Here is a 22193-nt window from a genome sequence, read left to right as displayed (position 1 = left end):
ACTGCCTGACAGCCCAGAGAGGCTGGCACTGGGTTTGTGGGTTTGTTTGTTGTCGCTGCCGTTGTGGTTGTTTGTCTGCCTTGTTATACATACATACATACTAGTAAAGAACTGTTATTCATTTTCCCATATCTTTTTCTGGAAGCCCCTTAATTTCAAAATTATTATAATTTGGAGGGAAGGGGGTCATATTCTCCATTCCAAAGGAGGTTCCTGCCTCCCTTGGCAGACACCTGTCTTTCAAACCAAGACAGGGGCCAAGTTTGGTTACCTGATCTGAAAGTCTTATTCCTTCCTCCTGTTCATTTAAGCTAAAGCCAGACTTTGCACTGAACCATATCCATGTTTCTGTCACTTCTGCAGGGGAGACAGTGGGCAACTTCAAGAAGAGAGACATCTTGGGACCCTGAAGCTGTTTATCTTTTGATTGACAGACTACAGCCTAATAATGCTGGGCATGCCCTCAGCAATTTCACCACAGCTGCACTGCCTTGGAAAAAGAGAAAAAGCTTCAGCAAGCTCAAAGCCAGAACAAGATATATTTGAGTCCCTTTCTTCCTCAGACAGGTCTTCCAAATGAAATCATCAGTCCCTGGAACATATATCCCAGCTTTTCCATAGGATATTGACATGCTTTACATACCATGCATCCTAAACACCACACAAACACCTGCCTAGGGATAAGCAGAGACCTCAGAGTTACCTCCAAGTTAGTAATGTCTTGACCTAGACATTGACTGCAGCACATATGACTGGTAAGTCCAAAAGCATCACATCATTCCTTATTAAAGCAAAGAGACTGCACTTAAATTAGTCTTTATATTTGTGATCCAGACTACCTGAAGTTACAGCTTGGAGAATTTCCTTAATCTTCTTCTTCTAGGATTACATAAAAACTTATTCTTCTGAATTTCCAGAAGTTTTTACAGTGGCTACCAATGTGTGAATGAAGTAGGAATTAGCTGGAAAAGTTCTTGGGAAAAAAATTCTACTAGAGTAGCTTTGAGAATACTGTTACGACTTCTGAGGAAGGAAAGGTAACTCTTAGTTCTGTGAGTAAGGAGACATTAATGTCTGCAGCAGAAAGACTGCAATTATATTCAGTACAAAACAGTGCTGAAACAAACTCACTTCACATGTGATACGAAAACACTTGAAAAAGTCATTAGATAAAGGGTATACATGGACTGCGTGAGGGCACAGAGGCTATACACGAGGTAAAAACTATTCCCATGCACTGAAGACAAACAATAGGTGAGCAAAAAAAGGCTGGACTTCGTGTCTTCCTGTTGGAGTCTGGGATTTTCAGCCTGGCTTAATAACATAAGTGAAATGAATCAAGTGAGCTGGTGGACGTTTACTTCCAGTACTGAATCATTACACAAACTGGTATAATCTGGGATGATCTTACAAGCTGAAATTGCAGATACCTATTGCAGGGAAATGGTGGACCTGAGACACATCTGCGTTTTGCAGAGCTACCTGTGCACAACACAGTCCTGCTGTGGCTGTCTTTTTGCTCTGTATCCCCACATTTTGAAGAAGGAAAGCAAGAGAGAGAGAATCATAAAGACCACAAATTTCAGACAAGTGACTGAATTTTCAGATACAAGCTTTCTCTTCATGAGGGTTTGTGAGGGGTTTTTTTCACATCAAAGAACAGAACTACCAATCTTGTTTCTGTGAAAACGAGCATTGGCAGGCAGAGGGTTGGCTCTGTGCAGCCTGCCCTCCCTCCTTTTCTGTCTCTCCTTGTTTACCAGACCTGACCAGGAGTATACTGTTTTTCTGACAGCCTGTGGGACCCAGCCAAGGAACACTGAATCAGATGCCATTTCAGCTGACAGTACATTTCCTACCCATGGCAATGTGATCTATAAGAATAGTTTTTCTAAAGGACATAATCTAGATTTATTTGGGAATAAGAAACAAGATTTTTTTCCTGCCCAACACTCTCTGTCGCTCCCTGAGTATCTCTGTCAGGGATTTATTTGCACAATAATGTTACTCCCATTATGTAGGGCAGAGGTGAGCCAAAGATCAAACCAACCCCAGTTTATGGATGCATGTTACCAGTGCTACAAGGAATGACAGTATAGTCACACAGTGGGGGCCAAAACGAACTTTGTTGGGTTGGCAAGTAAAATAAGTAATGCTCAGGAATTAAAACCAAACCACGCAGCCAAAAAAAACCCCAAAAAAGATAAAGAAGAAAGAAGAAAACAAAACAGAGACAAAGGAAGCAACAAGTTTACATGTCTATTATAAAGATGTACATGCTTGCCACACCATCATGGTAGAGCATATACACTTTGTGTCCCTAGACATATGAATGAGATGGTTGGTGGACAAAGGCAGCAGAAAATGGGTTAAATATATTGTATTTCCAGACACATCCCAGCCCAGTTAGCATTAAACCTGCTGCTGCAATTTCCCTGGCAATATGGATTCAATCTGATTTTTCCTATTAGGAACCATTAAGCTAGGATAGGCACAAACATTACAGGGAAATGTGTTTGTGCAGCAGATTTCCATTACAGTGGTTTCACCTTCTTCCTTTCTGATTTGGGAAAATATCCTGTCCTCTCAGATTATAACCACAACAGATCACGATGCTCCTCAGCCCTGTACTCCAAGCTGTCTGAGCACTTCAGTGCTCTCCCCTTCCTGCCTTCCCTGCTTTTTTTCAAGGCTGGGTCTACTTGCTATAGAACAAAGGGAAACAGACTTTATTCTTTTTTGTATTTGTCACAATTTGTTTATTTAAGACTCCTACCTTCCAAAAGGGTCTAGTCCCTAGTAAATACTGTTTACTTCTTTATCTTGATTATGATTAAATACCAGCTTTTGAATTCAGAAGGTGATCCTAAAAAGTTATCATTGTGCGGCAGCCAAAATCAAAGTTACATAAGAAAAACTGAAGCCTGCTTTATTCAAAACTAATGTTCCTGAATGTAAAAAACAAATTAACTCTGCCCTATAATCCCCACAGCACAATAAGCTCCTACAACATCTGCTTTACTACTGCTGTCCTTTAGAGGAGGAATCAAATTTTCACATTTAACAATGCAGTTGAAACATCTTTTTCTCCTCACAGAGATCTAACCTAATTTTTTTAGACACATTTGCAGTGTCTTCATTCCTTCTTAAGGCTTCTTAAGGTTTTGCAGCCCTGATGCCTGTCCTTAAGACATGTGCCCGCTCCTTGAAAAGGATAATAAACCTCAGCAGAACTGATTCCCAAGTATATCTGCTCACCCATTTGCTCTGTACCCTAGAGCAGGGTGGAGGATAGTGTCCTGGTCCCTGGAGAAAATTTTTGTGACAGGAATTAGTAAGAACCCGTTGTGCAGCTGATTACATTTCAGGGTTCAAAATAAGTTATTGTGTTTGAACACGTTCATTGACTTAGGTGTCTCATAGTGCTCAGCCTCACCACTGTAATTAGGAGTGGCTAGCCCCTACTTAACAAGATCAAAACATTTCAGAATCAACACTGATGTAACTGAGTATCAGGACATTACCTCAGGACCTTCCCCTTTGTCCTCTTCCTTAACTGTAGTGAGTTTTTAGTGCTGCTAAAGGGACAACATGGAAGTTCTTTGATTGAATGATTTTTCTTCAGCTCTTTAGCCCAGATGACCATGCAATCTTACATTGTCACAAAACCAGGTAACAATACTCCTGCCTCTGCCAAGAAGCTGGTGTCTTTTCCTAACTTATCAGAGACTGGTCTGCCAGAGAAGGGTTCACACACACGAAGGACACCATGTTGCATGGAATGAGCTCAGTGATAGCACCCATGATAAACTCCTTTTGTCAACTGAAGAGAGTGAACAAACAAACACAGCAGCCTGTCCCCATCCCAAAAAGCCACTACCAACACTGAAACCCAAGCTAATGAAACAGAAACCATTCACACAAATGCCTCTCAACATATCCACTGCTTCCACTGGTGCAGGAATGAAATAGTGAGTTACCCTCTGTGTTGCCAATGTATGGGGCTGTGTTCTCCTGGGAGGAAACAGATGCTCTTGGGACTAACAACAACTCTCCAGCCTCAAGAGGATAGGTTGAGAGGTGGAAGCACAGCAGCAGAGCAGGGAGAATGATTAACATGACTGATCTGGGTGTTAAAGGTGCAGCCTTCCCTTGTAAGTTCCCTCCTGACCCATTTGTGTTTGTTCCCCTGTCTATGGGTAATGGGGGAACAACTAGACCTGAACTGCAGCACTAACAGAGCCATTTTAGAGATGTATTTATGGCATCCACCTGCAAGATTTCTAAGTTGTCATTTGAGAATTGAAAATGCTTTGCAAGACTAATGAGAATTATTGTAAAGCACCCACAAAACACTATATTCCACAGGACTTACCATAATTAGTTTTATCAGCGAATGGTAAAGAACTCAGCTTGATATTAAGTCTTTTGTGGTGACAGCATTGTGAGATGAATGAAAAAACAGATGTCTCCATTTTACACAGGCCTCCAGACTAATGCTTATAACAGGATACAGCTAATGCCTTGTGGATCATCTTTCTCATGCCTTTCAAGCAATTGTTAAACAAGGGGGAAAGGCCAGCCTGCTGCTTCATTCACTACAGGTTTTTCTTTCCCCTTCTCCTTAGCCTTCTCAAAGTTATTGGCAATCAAAGCTGAAAACTGAAGGTAGGTTACTACACCTTTGACTTGCAGGCCTGAATATTGATGAGCCACAAGAGACAGAGATGGAGAGAGTGACAAAAGGTGAGGGGAAGAGACAAAAGGTCGGAAACAGCTTGTTTCCCAGCACACACACTGACAGACAGGTAGTGTTAACACTGTACCTAGAGAGGCTGCCCTCAGTGGCCAGGCTCGGGGAGTCATCGAGGACATTAGGTTCACTGCAGGAGGGGCAGGGAGATTAAGAATTTAGGGAAAGAAAATGCAAAAAGCATGCGCTTGTCTCTGTTTTCAAGGGAAGAAAATATCAACGGAATAAAAGAGTAAAAAAAGGACGGTAACATTAATTGGTCTTACATGCTCAACAGCACATATATGATTCAGAGGAGGTGAAAGAACATCTGATAACAGGAGCAGTCTTTAGAGGGAGTTTACACTGCATGAAGCCTTCTACATCTCTGCTGAGATTTGGGGAGCTGAGAAGTTGAACAGGATGTGTTTCTGAAGGAAATAAGGCAGGGAACTGTTTTCAAAGCTATTTTCCTGCAGCATTTTGATTTATTTCAGTTCTATTTACTTTCAGCATCATAGAAAGCTTTTTTTCTTCCCCATGAGCCACTTCTTCCTTGAGGGGGGGCTGATCTATCTCCCATGAGCTATAGACCACTCTCCTTCTGGTGCAACTCTAAGGACAAACATGGGGAAAACAAGGTCTCATAGTGCAATGAAACTGTAAATAAACAGCTGGCAAGGGTCTTGGCCAAGGAGTACACAATTCCAATGCTTTTCTGCAATGCAGCCATCAGGCAGGAGCAGCCTGCTCAGGCCATAGGAAAAACATGAAAGAAAGAAAGAAAGTAGTCTGCTGGGTTACCAGCAGGAAAGCAGTAATAATATTACTTAGCATTAATTAGTTTACATTTGTGAGGCAGTCTGAAAGCCCAGAGACCATCCATAACTCAAAAGGCATGACGTTGAGGACTATGATTATGCTTGCTGAGCTGGTCCTTCCCCTACCCACATGAAAAGTGGTTCTCCTGCTATACCATGTACTTAAAAAGTAGAGAGTGAAGCTCTGTGGTACTTAAAGTCTTTTTTTCTCAGCATCACCATGATTTGGGATTGCACAAAGCAAACATTGCTCTCAGTCAGCTGTAACTCTTACAAAGTTTATGCACTAAAGATGGTAGTGAAAGATTGAGGAAAACGGAGTCTTGCATGTTAATTTTTCAAGGAAAAAAGGGACCGAATCAACTGAGTTTGAAAGTCAAATGAGTTCCTGTAAGTCCTTTTGTGAAAACTCACAGATAAAATCTGTGTAACTTCTCTCTTGTAACTCACTTCTCCTATCTCTGCTGGTAGATACCACAGCTGTTAATTTTCCTTCATCTATCAATGTTATTTCTTTAATTCCAAGCAAGAATGGGGAGGGAACAATATTGTTTGATTTTCCAGGGGTCGTCAAGACATTATGTAGAATATATTCTTTAAAGGTTCAAAGGAAGTAACATAAATTAATCTGTCCATTGTCAGATATCCTTGGATAACTATGTCACGGACAAATAAAACAATAAACATTGCTTACTTAGAAAAAAACCCCACATTTAAATGCAAAACTTCTCTCCACATCTTCTAAAGATGTACATTTCCCAACAAGCTCTTTCTCACCACTCCATGTCAACCAGGAATAAGGCATTCAATGTTATTTGTATCAACAAGTATTTCAGGTTTAAAACAGTATTACATCCCATCTTTGAACATAGAGTTTAATTTCTGCGATGAGCTAGTTACTCTTCTAGGAAGGACAAAGAACACACAGAAGAAAACAAAGTAAATCAAACTGCCTCTGCTCCCCTCTCCCAGCTTCTCAAGATTCCTCCCCACTCCCCTACACAGACTGGGTATGGTCCCCCGGTTTAATGAATACCCCAAAACCATGTTTCCTTTTGCTATTCAGTAGTAGCAGAGAAAAATAATAACGCTGAGTGTTTCTGAAACTGCTTGAGAAGAAGGTTGCTGTGGATGACACCTTGTTCTTATGGACCCTACGCAACACAGATCATCCTGGAAAATCATTATTTCCAGTCCTGAGCCCTTGGTCCAACACTATTCCAGGATGAATAAATTTAGCATCACTATGTTGCCACCAATTCCACTGTCCCATATCTCTGATGTACCTGTGCCATTTATGCTCTTGTTAATATAATGGGAAAGGTGAAAAGCCCATGTTGTTACCTTTGGCTGGGTAACATGCCCACCTCAGCCTGAGGTGCAGACATGCTGGAGAGATGGCTGGAGAACCGCCTCCTCCCAATGGCACCCATAAGGTATGTTTCTTGTTCACTTACCACACTGGGCATGCTCAAGGAGTCATCTAGAAAGAGAGAAAAAAACAGAAAGGAGAGGAAACAACCACCCAAATCCCACCTGCATCTTGACAGTTGTCAAGAGATAACAGGATGCCAAAAGTGTACCCAGCATTCACTTACCAAGAGCCCAAGCCTGAAAATTGGAATATTCCATTAGACTTTACAGCCACAGTGCAGAAAGACAGACACATAAACCCCTGCAGGATGAGGAACCTGACAAACATGGGGCAGGGATTTATGTATTCTTTCAGCTTAAATGGCTCTCAGGAAAACATGTTTGGGGAATCCAGCTTCCACTAGGGAATTAATCCTGTGATTAATAAATTGCTTGTTAATATACAGTGTTTCCAGCATAAAAATTGTAACTGGACCTTGTCCTGGTGTGAAATAAACTGCTTCTATGATCTAGCAAAGCACTGTGACAAAAAAGCCAAAATACATGACAGCAAAATGCAGAACTGACACCCTTCAACACCCTTCAGACATGCATTTTAAAACGTCACCAAAAATTTGGATAAGTTGACTCAAATACATCATACTGCAACAGAACTATGCAGACAGCTGGACTGCAATCAGGACAGCTTGAAATTTTCAGTGCTGTTTCAAATTATATCAAGTATCCAGAGAGAAATTACTTTATTGTGGTTTTTGCCACAACAACTTTTAATTACAAATAAAGAAAACAAAGGGGTGGGTTTGTGTAATTTCCTCTCTTTTTGACCTTTTCCTATTCTGATGTACTGAAATATTTTACGGCAGTGTTTATCCAAGGCAGGGCTGAGGAAATAATGCTGCAGTTCAGATAGGAAGATGGCAGTTACCGTTCCACACAGTGGCTCAGAATTAATCTGAGGCTGAAACCACAGTTTGCCACAGTGAGTAAATATCTGAACAATGTATAAGCAATACAGCTCTGGGTGGATTGTACAAAGTTTAGTGGTGAACCCAGCTAAAATAAAGTTGGGCTAAACCTGCAAAGTTTCTGGCTAATTGCTCTTTGCCAAAAGGCAATTCTGCTGTAACTGCATGGGCCTTTCTTTTGAGCCCCCCATTTTCACTCCTTCTGTTTGATGCTTTTGGGGATCCTGCAGGAACAGGATCCTAACTACAGAGCCACAGCCCCTGCCCACTGTCATGATGGCTAAAGAGAGGCCTGGTTGCCAAATGCCTTGTCAGAACTGTGATGATTGCACATCAGCCCGCATCTCAGGCACTAAAATCCTCTGTGTGCCCTTCCCTTTACCCTGCCATAGCTCAGAGGGCAATGAGGAGGTATGTTACAACTCAAATTTTAACACCATGTATACCAGCCACACCAGCTGCTCAACCTCATGCTCCTGTGGACCTTTTATTCATACTGGGACAGGGGCAACTGTGTTCCCCTCCCAGCCAGCCTCTGGGCATCAAGAAAACATCCTCAGTTGTTTGGGGCTTAGTATCAGTGGCCACGTACTTTCTTCATCCTCCTCATCTGTGCGGCTCAGCGTGTCCTGCGAGGCCTGCTGGGAAGGCTCGCTGTCCTGCTCCCAGACTGTGCCAGTGCCAGTGTTGGAACGGGACATGGTGGCCAGGCTCAGGCGGTAAGCAGAGGTGGAGGTGCCCACAGTGCTGACAGATGTCTTCCCTTGGTAAGCTGCGCAAGAGGGGGAAAACCAAACCCAAGTCACTCATGGCACTGGAAATCAACAGCAAGCCAAGCATTCTTGTCACACTGGGCACCTCATTCTGCCTGGACTAGTGGGGCAAGGGGACCTCACTACAACTCCCAGACAAGAGGGTGGAGCCAGGCTGGAGTTGGCCTCTCCTCCCCTGCCACCAGCAACAGGACAAGATGAAATGGCCTCAAGCTGCACCAGGGGAAGCTCAGGCTGGACAGGAGGAATTTCTTCCTGGAAAGGGTTGCTAAGCATTAGAATGGGCTGCTCAGGGAGGTGGTGGAGTTACCACCCCTGGAGGTGTTCAAGAAATGACTGGACGTGGGACTTGGTACCATGGTCTAGTTGACAAGGTGGTGATCAGTCAAAGGTTGAACTTGATGATCTCAGAGGTGTTTTCCAACCTTAATAGTTCTGTGATACTGTGACGGGGGGTGGCAGAGGTGATAAAACACAAATAGCTGCCTTGCTTGCCTCACCTTTCCAAAATCTCTGTTTTACTTATGCAGTCTGATTTTCACAACTAGTATTTTACAGATCAGCTTCAACATTTAGAAACAAGGCAAATTCTTGCCAAGGAAAAAAGACTGAAGCATTTCCTTTTGAATTTGTTTTCCGAAGAACAAAGCACATAAACTGCTTGCCATGTATGAGCAGCAGCTGCCATCTCGTGGCAACAGGGGTGGCCATCACTGAAGAAAAGTCTCCCCTTGTTCAGGAGAGAACTCAGTGCCCCATCAGCTCAGGGATGCTGATCTGGATGTCACAGTAGAGAAAAATCAGAGACCAGGAGAAAGGAGGAGGATCTGCTGCTGCTGAGCAGCCAGACCTTTCTGCATGAGGAGCTTTGGCTTTACAGTGGCATGGAGGGGCTCACTGCACTGGGGTTAGGGCTGCACAAGCCAGCTGAGATGGCAAGAGCCAGCTGCTAGGGAATAGGATTCAGACTTGGTGGAAAAATAGGTGTATTTCACAGCTAATCTGGACTTCTGTTGGCTGTTCAGTGGCAAGGCTGAGCATAAGCTCCAGGGGAAGGCTGGCAGGGTATGTGTGGATTGCCCCATTCCCCTTTTAGGCAGAGGCCAGATCTGCCTCACAAGTTACTGTAGGGGCAAGCATCTGTCCAGCCTTGGTTGATGGCCCTGAGCTCTCCCTGCCTTCTTACCAGACCCACTGTGCACGGCCTCCTTCAGGATTTTCAGCTCATTGTTGAACTCCGCAATGAGGGAGCTCTTGCAGAGTGGGCGTGGGATGAACCGTCTCTCCAGCTGGTCGGAGATGTGCTGTCGGGCAGTCAGCTCCTCATGGTTCTCAGCTGGCTGGGCCAGCAGCTGCAAAATTGGGATGCATTAGCATTGCAGGGAGATGGTGCCCAGGGAGTAGTCTCCAGACTAGCATGAGCCTGCAGCCAGCAGGCTTTGTAGTCAAGAGGTTTTGACTCCATCTATGAGGTTTCCACCTGTCTTTCAGGGACAACCTTATATTTGACTGAACAGAGATCAAAACCTCAGTGGCACAGGGTACATGGAGATGAGGGCTTCCTTATTCTAAACTCTATCCTCATGATCCTGTCATGAGACAGCTCCTTCCTCCATGATGATTTAGTCTGTCCAAGAGACAAGGTAGGCTAAATAAGGTAGAGTACCATCTGCTAGTCTACCTGGTAACCGGTGAGAAGCTGTGATTAACTTAAGCCCCAGATGCCTCAGCCTAGCAGCTGTTTGTCCATCCACAAAATTCCTGTCAGAACCTTCATCCAAGAGATGGAAAGAGGAGTGGTCCTTCTTGGCTGTTAGCTGTATTGCCCAGCTCTATGCAGAAGAGAGATTACTAGAAGATTTCTGCCAACATCCTCCCAGGTTCAGCACATTCACACTCCTTCCAAGTGCTTTGATTGTCTTCATTGTAGAATTAAGTCCACATGCCTTTCCCCATCCAGAGGAACTAAGACTAGCTGTACTCCATGGATCAGAGCACCTGGATGACTGACATGCTCTTTAGTTTTGGCTAGGAAAAAGCTCTGTGATTTAGTTTCAAAGGGTTCTTAGGCCTACTAACTTCTGAAAGGTCACTCCATACATATATAATTCTTCCAGAAGTGCTGCTCCTCTGTTCTCAGCTGGGGAATAAGGGCTATCTTGCCTTCAGGGAGTGAAATATCAGGAGCCAAAGCAACTGTTACCTTGCACTGGATGAAGGGCCGAAGGAGCACAAAGATAGGGATCCGTGTTCTTACGATAAAGTCGAGGAAATCCCACAGGGCCAGCCCTCCCACCTTCCGCAGGGCCATCTCTTTGACTTGCAGGCTCAGCCAGTACCACTGGCTGTCCAGTTGGCGTTCAAAGCAAACAAGGATCACCTTCAGGGCTACAGGGGAACACACATCAGCAAAGGGCAGTCAGAGATGTTACCAGTGTCCCTCACGAGCACTGGGGGAAGAATGGGGGAGGGGGCCACAGTGAGCACAAACCTATACAGGCATGCTTTGCATGTACATGCACATGCACACCCACACACCTCAGAGTCACAACTGTCTTTTCTATCAGTCTCCAAACATGGCAGGGAAGGAGCAACCAACCTTCTAGTAATAAAGGCCTCAGGATCAGTATTGGCAGTCCCATTCCCAGAGAAATTTTTCTACTTCATACCTAAGTTCTTCTGTATTTTCTTGCTCTGGCTTTCCCTCTCCCTCCCTGTAGAGTTCTTTTGTCTTCCCAGAATCAGATATTTTGAAAGCAGCTCAGAGTAGGAATACAGCCCTGGCTGATCAGACAACCTCAAAAATCTTGACCAAGCATATCCACACAAAGAGTCACCCTGTGAGCACAATAATCTGCAGATGATTTATAGGGTGATGAAAAGAACCTTTCTAGCAGTGCAGCTGCATGAGTCATGGTCACACCACAATTTAAATACAAATATGGTCCAGTAAGCCAAGGGTAGTAATTCACAAGAACAAGAGCATGGCATTACAAATGGGGATGAACAGCAATGAAGTTCAAAACAATGGTCTGCATTAAAGTGGGCAGTGCTTAACACTTGAATCACAGGAGAGACAAGCAATCTCTCCCTTTCCATGTTCCCCATGTCTGGTAAAAACATTGTTGGGGGAAAGTTGACTACTCCATCTTTCTTAATGGGATGGCCAAGACTTCTCAGCCATTACACCTCTGTATCCTGGTTTGTTTGGGTGGGGGGCTAAATCAGTGGTGAACTGCCAATTTTTCATCAGTTTTACTCCATTCCTCAGATACAGGTTAACAAAGACCAAATATAAATCTTCAGATAAATGCTCACCCTCACAAAATCAGAAACAGAGAAGCTGTTTTTGAAGGGGTGCTTTGAGAGAAAACTGTCCCCGTATAGGCCCGACTGCCTGCAGTGCTGCTGCATCTCCAATTTAATTATTTTTTCTGTCCTTTCACCTGTGGGTCAGATGGGAGATAAGGCAGTACTATCTTGCACCACCCTACAGCAAGCAGGGGGCATACCAGTCAGTAAGGACCGTGTGTGGGGCCAGCAGCCAGACAGACTACACCACCTCTCACCCTAGATAGCCAAGGGCCAGTGAGGCTCTGATGTTAGGGGTTGATGGGCAGTCTGACTCGCCTTTGTGGCTTCACTGCTGTAGTCTGGCAGTGTGAAAACTGAGCGACTTCTACCTGTGCTGCTTTTCCTCCAGCTGCAGTGCAGACATCACTCATGTTGTGATATATTCCAGAGGTACTCCTGGCTTCATGCTCTGGCCTGGCCCCTTGTTCAGGACAAGGCCTAAAGCAGCTCTAAAGAGGTCAGTTAGCTCCTGCCTGAGATGGTTTTCTTTAGTGCTCTCTACAGAGAGCACTCCACTGTACTCTTGAGCACTCCACCATAGCTCTGTCTCTTCTCAGTGGTCAGCAGAAGCCATCACTCACCCAGGTAGGCAGCCTGGCTGGTGGATTCTGCAAGCCCTTCCCGCCGCAGGTCCTTCCCCGCATCCCCTGGGGTGGAGCAGTGGGCGGGGGAGCTCTCCAGCATAAAATTCTTGCTGCGGGAAGTGCTGATGATGCGAGGTGGCAGGAGGATATTGATAACAGTCTGGAGCAGCAGCAGGACCTCAGGCTGCTCCAGCCAGGGGCTGTCTGAGATACATTGGGAGGGGAAAGAGAGAGAAAGATCAGGCTACATCCCATCATAGACACCCAGAAGATCCAGACTCTGTTCAGTTCCAAAATGGTGTGCATCTCAAATGTCCCCTAAGCATAAACTCCGTCCCCCACACCTTGTTATGCTGTTTCTCCTCCTGCAAGCAAAGGCAAAGTTTATTTTAGCACCAACACAAACACACACAAACATAGAGCCACACAGCACAAGGAAATGTCCCATTCAGTGGTCTCATTTCCTTTTAGCATTCCCCTCTCCCTTTACTCTTTGCTTTCATTTAGGGATTTACCAGTGAAGACCCTCTATAGCAGAAAGCAAGGAGCAGGACTTGTGCAAGACAAGTGGCATGGATTGGGCAAACTGTGATCCACAGGGGCACACAATTTCTGTCGTCTCTGCTCCCCTCTGTGACTTCTGCTACAACAGATTTGTCTTGCCCTGCACTCCAGTTTCAAAAGCAGGAGCACATCTGTGTAAGACCTGACTCAAGAACCAAGGCACAGCTGAAATAAAGAGAAGAAATAACAACTACTCCCAGCGGGGCTCTTTTCAGTCTCAGACCCAAAGGGCACTTAGCTGACATACTGCCAGTGACAGAAAACCAAATTAAATAATAAAAATAAAATACAGAGAGCAGGGAAAGTGCAAACATCAGTTGTCAGAAAAGAGGGACAAAAATTCTTTTTGTTAAATTAGTCAGACCTTTGCTTCCAGATCCTACTGTGAGCACAAATGGAATCAGTAGGTTTAAAAGCATTCCTTCCCTTCTTTCCTGATTGGTGAATGGGGAGACGACATGGCTTAGGGGGAAATCTTCTTTCAAAGCCTGTGCAGTAATAATAAAAAAGGATTAAACGATTTCATCAGCAGATCATGCACACAAGTCACTGCAGGGAATGACGATCCCCTGGCCACCCTGTTCACACAGTACACCACCAGCTCTGATCACCTGATTCAGCATTGACTGAATGAGATGTCCTCAGACCACTTAGTCAGGAGTAAAAGGAATTCACAGAGTAACATAGGGATCACCTGCTCTTGTCATAGCCAAATGTAAGAAGCCCAGACTCCTAACTCTTAAATATCATTAACAAAATCAGATGTATCCCACAGGAGTCAGCTGAGTGTTAGTCCTAAGCTCTCCACTGCTGTGAATGGTATCAGGATCTGACATAGACTATAGAGAATAAAAAAAAGGAACAGAGGAAACTGCACAAATGACATTATCTAAATATTCTCCTGTCCGAACATGGAGGCTATTCCCAAACACATTTTTGGTCTGCCTCACTTTGTGCTGCCCTGTCATCCTTCTTAACACAAAGAATGAACTCCTGAAAAATAAACAAAATGCATGCTTACTTTTTGACACACAGTCAAGCTTACATTGAAAGGTCTTTCACCTTTTTTTAGAGGAGGTAATTCAAAAGGCTGCCACTGAAACCTTTGCTCATTTACAACATCCCAGTTGCTACAGACATAGCTGTGAAATGCTACTCCTCAAGCTTGCAGAACCGGGCTGAGATATTCTAGGAGATGTTTTCTGATGGGGTGTGAGGTACTTCTGTTTTGTATTCTGCTGGAAGTATTGGGAATTATGACTTGTGTTTTTCCTGACATGTTCGGTTTTCATTACATTTAAGCCCACAAATGAGTGAACAGGGAGAAGAAGATAATAGAAGTAAAAGTTCCCAATAATTTAAAAAAAATGTATTAATTTGGTATCTGGTTTTGTTTTTTTTTTAATATATAATATTTCACAGCAAGTGAAAGTGGCCTTTTTGGTTTTTTTTTGTGGTTTGTTTTGTTTTGATTAAGGAACCATTACCTCAGAGCTGGAAGAAATCTGTTCTCTTTCTGTGCCAGTTTGTACCAAAAAGTCCTTTTGTGCCTCATGCTTGGAGGGACCGCTTTGTGTGTTGGTCCCTGTAAGCCTTCCTTCCCAAGCCATCCTGCTGCTCAGAAATACCTGCCTAAGTATTCAACTGGATGTACCAATGCATATTTAAAAATTCAAGTTGGAGCTAAATTAGCTTTGGTCACCATTCAGACTAATTTCATGCCAGTGGGGAAGGAAAGGGACACAGAGGCAGAAAGACTCTGTAGAAAGTTATAGTGCTGCTATGAGAAAGGAATAGTGAAAATCTCCAAAAAGTCTGGAACTTTTTTTAATTCTGGCAACAAGGATACCATTGCATCAGCAGGTGAAAAGCCAAGTTGCCCAGCTTTTTGTGCTGGCACACTGTGTGACCAGCTCAGGTAAGAGCAGAAGAGCACAAACTCCACTCTCAGTTACACACATGGTCCCACAGGAAAGTTTGCATGGATGTAACCCAGGCCAGGGCCCATCCTCCTGTGGCAGAAATCTTACACTAACTCCTTAGATCCTGCAGACAATCCTAACCTGCTTGTCAGAGCCTTAAACAGCATCCATCAGCCAAACTCCCTGGATTTCCAATGGCAGTGTTAAGCTGATGGATGCTTGCTGTAGATTTGGCCCCAACAGATGAATTCTGAGCTCAGTTCAAGCCTTCAGAAAGGAGGGAGAATTTACATGTTGCTTCTCCTTAATTTTTGGTGTATGTTCCACAGTTTTTGCCCAGCTTTTGCAGAAAGAAAACAGAGCACTGATGAGTTGGTGTCTCAACCAGAAGCTCTAAAGGCCTGGCCGTGGGCCAGGGCAGACACACCTGTATCTGCAATGCTACAAGCCGGACAACAGCTGTGCTGAAGGGCAGAGGTGGCGAGAGATAAGGGCTGAGATGAAGAAGGGGTAATCCGTCAGCCACACTGGAGGGTCCTACCACTCCCATCACCTGCAATACAAACAGAGCACATCACCACAACTGGCTACTTACAGTTTCATCCATGCCATATCCTCCAACGTCAGTGAAATGGAGGTGCCTTTCATTGAGCACTGAGCTGGGGTGGATCTAGGAGAACCAGCCCCCCCAGTGGTCCTTGCAGGAGCTGGGGCCAGTGAGGAGAAGGAGTTCTAGCAGGGAAAGGGAGGGGAAAAGAGGGAACCAGCAAGGGTGGGAGGAGTGCATAGGTAACCCGGTACATTCATAAATGTACCCAGTACCAGCCCTGAATGACCAGCACTGGACTGGTGGAACAGCTAGAGTTGGAGGATATGTCATTTGACAACTGTAACAAATAAAAATCTGTCATCAAAGCAAAAAGTCTGCATTGAAACTGGACATCTTTTCCCTTCCCTTGCTTGAAAACTAATGTCCTAAGTTTGACCCAAGCCAGGTTTTGTACAATGTTCAGATTCCTCTCCTTCCTCTCAAACACAGTATGTTTTGGGGAACTCTAAGTATGATTCCTCTCAGCTGACTGACCCCAGATGTCTGAAGCAGAGTCACCTGCATGTGACCTGGTTGTCTGGAACTCCTTGAATAATCACCAGAAGGAAACAGCGCTTCTAGGGGAGAACTATTTGTACTGTTTGGGATGTGTTCCTCAGGAATTGAATCACAGGTCTCCATATGCCTGTTTCTTGCCATGACCAGACACATCTAGATGACGGGAACAGGGAGAAGGTACCTGGCAGACACCTAAGCTTATGGGAGATGAATGCATGCCTCTTTTCCAAATCCAGCCTGGGGAAAAGGTAGTAACCAGGTTTTTGCCAGAAAATCAAAGAGCAATTTAGAAGGGAAAGAGTCAGAGCTCCTTCTTTATATCACTATGGATTATCATTGAGATATTTCCTCACCTTCCCGGGTGATTGATTTTTGGGGCTCCATGGTCTACACATGATACACCATGCAGTCAATGCTCCCACAGCTCATAGTGCACCCACTTCTGACAGCTAAAGGTAAAATACTTGTAGCAGTAAGAGTACATGTTCCTGGTAGCTCTCCCTGGTGTTCCCAGCCAGCGGAATGTAAGCACAATGACTGCACCTCAGCACTGTGGAGCTTCCTGCTATTTTTAGAGCACTGGCTGATTCTTATTGTGGGCCCCTTGGAGAGCTTTCTGGGGTGATTCACTCTGCCATGCCTGCTTACCAAACTGCAAGTCCATTCCAAACTCCTATTTGAGCTAACTGTGTAGCAACCTGCCCATGTAACAATTCTAAGTAGTCTGAGAGCCCAGATTTGTGTTAGCGCCAGGTAGCTGCTAACTCTGCTTGGACGAAGAAGTCTTATGGACTCTGACAGGTTGGAGCTTCCCTGCCCTTGCAGTAATGAGTGCTGAATTGACCTGAAGGAAAGGAACATGGCAAAACCTGATACTGCGTTTTAACTAATGATCATTGTTTTTAAAGCCCCTCAGAGCACTTCTGAACCCTGAAATGTTTTTTATAGCTGCTAGATAAGGTTACAACATTTGTGCTCTAAGGAGAAAATGTTATAAAACCCAATAACAATAAAATTCTAGTGCAGCCTTTCTCCCTTAATTTATATTTTTGCACATGGAATGAAAGCATGCTTGTTTGCCCAAATAGCTGGAGTTACATGGATATCAAAATGGGGGCTTCCCCCCAGTGTAACAGCTGCAGAAACACTATGGTCTATCAGTGAATGACCAGGCAAACTCAGTCCATATCGCTTGTCTGTTGAAACACACTTAGGAGCATAAACTTTACTAAGAGAGGGATCTGAATATTGGACAGTGCAAACCTGTACTAGATCAAGCCAGGGACATTACAAATAGTGGAGTCAATTCACCTTGTAAACCCTTCTAACTATCCAGCATCTGATGGCCTCTGATGGAGCCATCAGGGCCCTTCCCCACTGGGGACGGTAGGTATCCCCAGTGCCACCTTCTCCCCGTCTCTACCAGGTGTGTGCAGTCTCCACCACCCCACTCTCCAACTTGCAGCCCTCAACTCTCAGCTCAGTCTGGCAAAGGTGGATCTTCAAAGTGGTGCGTGGGAAGTAATGGAAAATAAATTGCTTGACCGCTGCTATCGGTCACTGTATCTCCCCATGCACCACTTCAAAAATGAACCTTCCTATCTCTAGTGTCACTTTCAGAGTCCTCTTGTGAGGGCTAAAAGAGACAGGTAAAATGACAGGAATGGGAATAAACTGTCATCTTCTGTCCAGAGAAATCAACAGCAGGGGAAGGTTTAGCAAAGCTTCATGGGTTTGCCGCTCGGCTACTCACCAGATTGACACAGACATTGATCAGAGACCTAAGGTGAGGCAGGAAGGATATGATAGGCTGCCTCTGAAGTGTCAAACAAACCCCTTCAATCAAACTGCTGGCAGGCTCCCACTCAACCTGGCGCCTGCAATACAACAGTAGGTGCCGTTAGCCGTGGGCTCCTGCCTCCCACCAGATGCCCAAACACTGCAACTGACACACAGTGACGCTCACAGAGGAAATGTGTCAGACAGCAATGATGTCCAGGAGGAGCACAGAGTGTGCGACAGAGAGAAGGCTTTACCCACGCAGTTCAGGAAGGTACAGAGCACACCGGATGTTTGAGAGACAAGAAATGCAGCAGAGGGGGCTGGTGCTAGTGACACAAACCCCTCACAGCAGCAGTGGTGGAGGAGCTGCATTTCACTCCCTGATGCTTCCCTCCAACAGAATAGGAATGAAAGGGAGCCCACAGAGTGGTCTCAGGTGTGCCTGTGTGGAGAAAGGTCTGCTGTGTCAAGCTCCCAACCGAGACTATGCCCTCCATCTCATGTGGCTTGTGGATGTTCCCACTGACATGAACAAACCTTGTCAGCCTGAGTGCCATCTGTGAGCTCCTCTGCAGTCCAGCTGCTCCACCAAGTGTCACTCCTAGACTGCCCTAAATTTAAACTGGCTCAGCTGCACAATCTTCATCTTCTTCACCTTGTGCAGGAGGGATGATTCACTCCCTATCAGCACCAAAGTCCTTCATTCCAGGATCTTTTCTTCCCTGACACTTTGCTTTTTTCACCAAAACAACATTTAGGGATTGTGCCAGATGCTGAAGGGCTTCCCGTTCCTAATCATAAGCAGACACAGCATAGGTAACATCAAAGTGGTTCACACCCTTCATCTCAGGGCCTGACTCTTTGCAGTCATTGTAGTTCACAAGCCAACATCTGACTGCATTTACTGGGACAGAAAGGCAAAAGGTTGGCATAACTTGTTAGCTCAAGCCTTAAACAATATCCCAGTCAAGCTCTTCAGGTGACTTCTCAGAGCCACATGGGGAATTAAGTGTTCACTATGCAAATTCTTCTTCAGCCCAACACATATCTCACCTTTGTGCATCCACTGTAATTAAATCTCCAGAATATTGGTTTGTTCTTGTTCTTACACATCCACTGATTCTAGCAGACACTGGGTTTGGAGGTGGATGCCCACAGGAGGCAGTGTATAAGATTCTGACTGTGAGTACCCCAAGGGATGGCTCCTGGGGTCTTGCACCCAGACCCATCTCTGAGAGACTGCTTGACTCAGTGATGCTTAAATGTAGTTGCTGCATTTGGTCCAGTGGCTTTGCTGTCCTTTCGTGGACAAAAGAGTAATTTAAGCCAAGCATAGGTACAAGCATAAAGAGAGAGAATATAAAAGGATTTTCACTTTATGGACATCCATTCAGCTTACATAAGGAAGAAAGATCTTCAGGAACAGAAACCCCTACCTGCCTTTGAGGCAGGAGAAAGTATGAGCAGGGAAAGAAGGAATAAATGAGAAGCAGGCAAGACATGGCAAAGAGTCAAACCACCAGGAGAGAGAAGCACCAAAATTTCTGCCTCTCAATTCCCTACAAGGGTGGAGTTTCTTCAAGCAGGTTAGCCAAAGGAAAGTGATGGATAGTGATACCAGAAAGAAGAGATCACCTCCCTATTATTTGGTCCATCTTTAATTCCTACTGGGACATAATTCTGATGTTCTCTAACATGATTTGCCTTCTCAGCTGAGACTGCCAATGAAGTGCCATTCAAGCAATTGAGGACATATTCCCATGAGGGTGACCAAGAACAATGACTCTTTTTACTCAGATCACTGGAAAATTCACAGGTCTGAGTGATTTTATACCACCCAGACTGCCTCCAAGCAGGAATGCTCCATAGTCAATATTTCTTGAAGTTGCCAAAGCCTCTACGTACCATAATGCCACTGTGTGATACACCAGGCTTCCACTGGTGTATCACACAGTGGCATGGACCTGAAGCAGTTGATGCAGTTCTTTGCCATTTACTAGGGAGCACTCAAAAGCTACTGCATAGCTCCTGACTATTTTTGTCTTTACAGACGACATAACAGTATTGCCATGCTAAAAATACTCTTACTACAGTTTAACTTTCCATTAAAAACCTCACAGCAAAAGTTAATTAAAAGGGCAATGAGATGGAAAAAAGCTGAAGACTTCTTTTCAGGAAAGAAAAATGACATTTCTGGAAGCTCTCTGTAGTTCTTAATAACCATGCTGCTACCAGAAGACACAACAAAAATGTCAACATAAACACACACACAGATAAAAACACCTGTAATTTTCTGGTATGTTTTAAAGGCTCACTGCAACATGACAGCTTGAGGTAGATGACATACCCACACTTCAAGGCTTGCAACATCAGAAACGGACCCCAGAGGGTTTCCAGAGTACCTGCTCACCTCAGAGTAGGCATCTTGTGAATTTTATTGAACATACGATCCAATCTCTTTAAGATGAGGATCAGGGCAGGTCTCACCGCCTCAGCTGTCCAGTCAGTGATGGGCAACATCTCCATGATGTAGTGCCGGAGCCCACGGCTCTCCATTGTCTGCGTGTCATAAGGAGCTAGTTTCAGCAGGGAATGTGCAATTTCTGCCAATCTGAAACCACAGGTCATTAAGAGAAAAATAAATACAGCTTGCATTTCTATACACATGCCAATGAACTAGCATATAAATATTCAGGAGCCTAGTAAAAAGAAAATGATGTAAAAGTCAAATATGCTACTATTTAAACTCTGATCTGATACCACAGTTCTGGTCTATTAAGACTGTTTTGCTGGAATCACTGTTTATATTTAAGAACACATGAATGGTCTAAATATTACTCTTACGTTGACATTAAATGCACCAAGGGAACATCAGGAATCACAGATTTGTGTAGCTAAAATCAAAGTACCTGTGCTGGCAGTAAGACTACAACATTGCAAATGCCTGTGAAACACAGACCGGACATCACCTGTTTGTCAATTAGTAAGTGATTTGATTTTGTTCTGTGCTTGTTTTTCAGTGTTACCACTTTAGGAAATATCACCGTGCAATTTTCAGGTGTTGCATTTTAAAAGTAATGTGTCCATAGGTTTACACAACATGTCCTTTGTAGGATTGCTCCCTGCAGTTTTGATTTGTCTCTCCTAACACCTCTACAGATTGTGTTGCTGTTGCTTTTTCTAACTCTCCCAGATGGCCTTGCATTTTTGTATTGACTGTGAAATATCATAGCAGCATTTAACTTACACTTGCAGTTTGACAAAAATCTGAAATACTTGGATATTTGTGGTAAGCAAAGACCAGAAATAAAGCCACATCTACTATTAAAAGGGATAGAAACCTGTGTATTCCATGAAACATCAACAGACTTTGTATTGGATGACTACAATACAATCATATTGTGGGGGCTTTTCTGAAATGCATTCAATTCATGGAATATATTTCTATTCTCTTTATAATCTGCCTAGTAAGATCAAGGACAACAAATTCCTCAGATTAACCAAAAGTGGTATAAAAATGTTTTTTTATCCAGTATTTCTTTATTATTCCTTTTTAAAAACTACTTTGTCCTACTATGGAGTAGCTTTGTTTTCCTTAATGCTGTGAAATTTAAATTACCATATAATTAAGCTTCTTGTTGGCAATACAACACCAGTTGCATGCAATGGTATATGAAAACTTCCTTATGCATTATAAAATGTGAGATCCATTTCATCCAACTTGAAACATCACTCTCAATTAATCTAGCTCCCTCCTAGCAGAAACAAACAACCTGGAAAATTCTATGGGGTAAACAGTAAGATGTGCATCTTCCTTTTCACTGTGTGCAAAAAGATCTTTATGACTCTTGCAGACTAAACATTTGACTTTTAAATGGATAAAATTGGGTGAGATGAATCCTGTCTGAAGTGACTAGCATATTATCTTGTTTTCTGAAGCCTCTGAAATGGCACCTGTCAGCCTCCCAAGACCATGACTGTCACATCACATTCTGATAAATCTGCTCTCTATGTAGTCCTACAGTGGTTAAATCCTGTCGGTCATGTCACTGATACTTAACGAATTTATGTAAGGATTGAGATATGTTGCTTTTTTTAGAGATAACTATGATTAAGCATTTCAGGTCACAACCCTGACAAAGCAGCTATTTCTAGCACTTTCCAGGAGACTTGAGAGAATCAGAGCACAACTCATTATCTGCTGTAAATCAATG

The 22193-nt window shown here is 43.9% G+C and overlaps 1 protein-coding gene across 1 annotated transcript in view; it reads right to left on the bottom strand.

Annotated features, from left to right (window-relative positions):
* UNC80 (unc-80 homolog, NALCN channel complex subunit) overlaps positions 1-22193 on the bottom strand; it is a gene marked incomplete at both ends in the record, with an annotated part of 145668 nt that overhangs the window by 5631 nt on the left and 117844 nt on the right. The window contains 10 exons of the mRNA XM_082284923.1: positions 4827-4883; positions 6898-7036; positions 8485-8664; positions 9852-10017; positions 10869-11053; positions 12601-12807; positions 13532-13655; positions 15517-15642; positions 17951-18074; positions 20390-20590. Of these exons, the coding sequence (XP_082141049.1) occupies positions 4827-4883; positions 6898-7036; positions 8485-8664; positions 9852-10017; positions 10869-11053; positions 12601-12807; positions 13532-13655; positions 15517-15642; positions 17951-18074; positions 20390-20590 (1509 nt within the window). The remainder of the gene's footprint in view (positions 1-4826; positions 4884-6897; positions 7037-8484; positions 8665-9851; positions 10018-10868; positions 11054-12600; positions 12808-13531; positions 13656-15516; positions 15643-17950; positions 18075-20389; positions 20591-22193) is intronic.

The sequence above is a fragment of the Coloeus monedula genome (assembly GCF_965178545.1).
Source record: "Coloeus monedula genome assembly, chromosome: 7".
In the NCBI taxonomy this organism is placed as follows: domain Eukaryota; kingdom Metazoa; phylum Chordata; class Aves; order Passeriformes; family Corvidae; genus Coloeus; species Coloeus monedula.
This window is presented reverse-complemented; position numbering and strand designations above follow the sequence as displayed.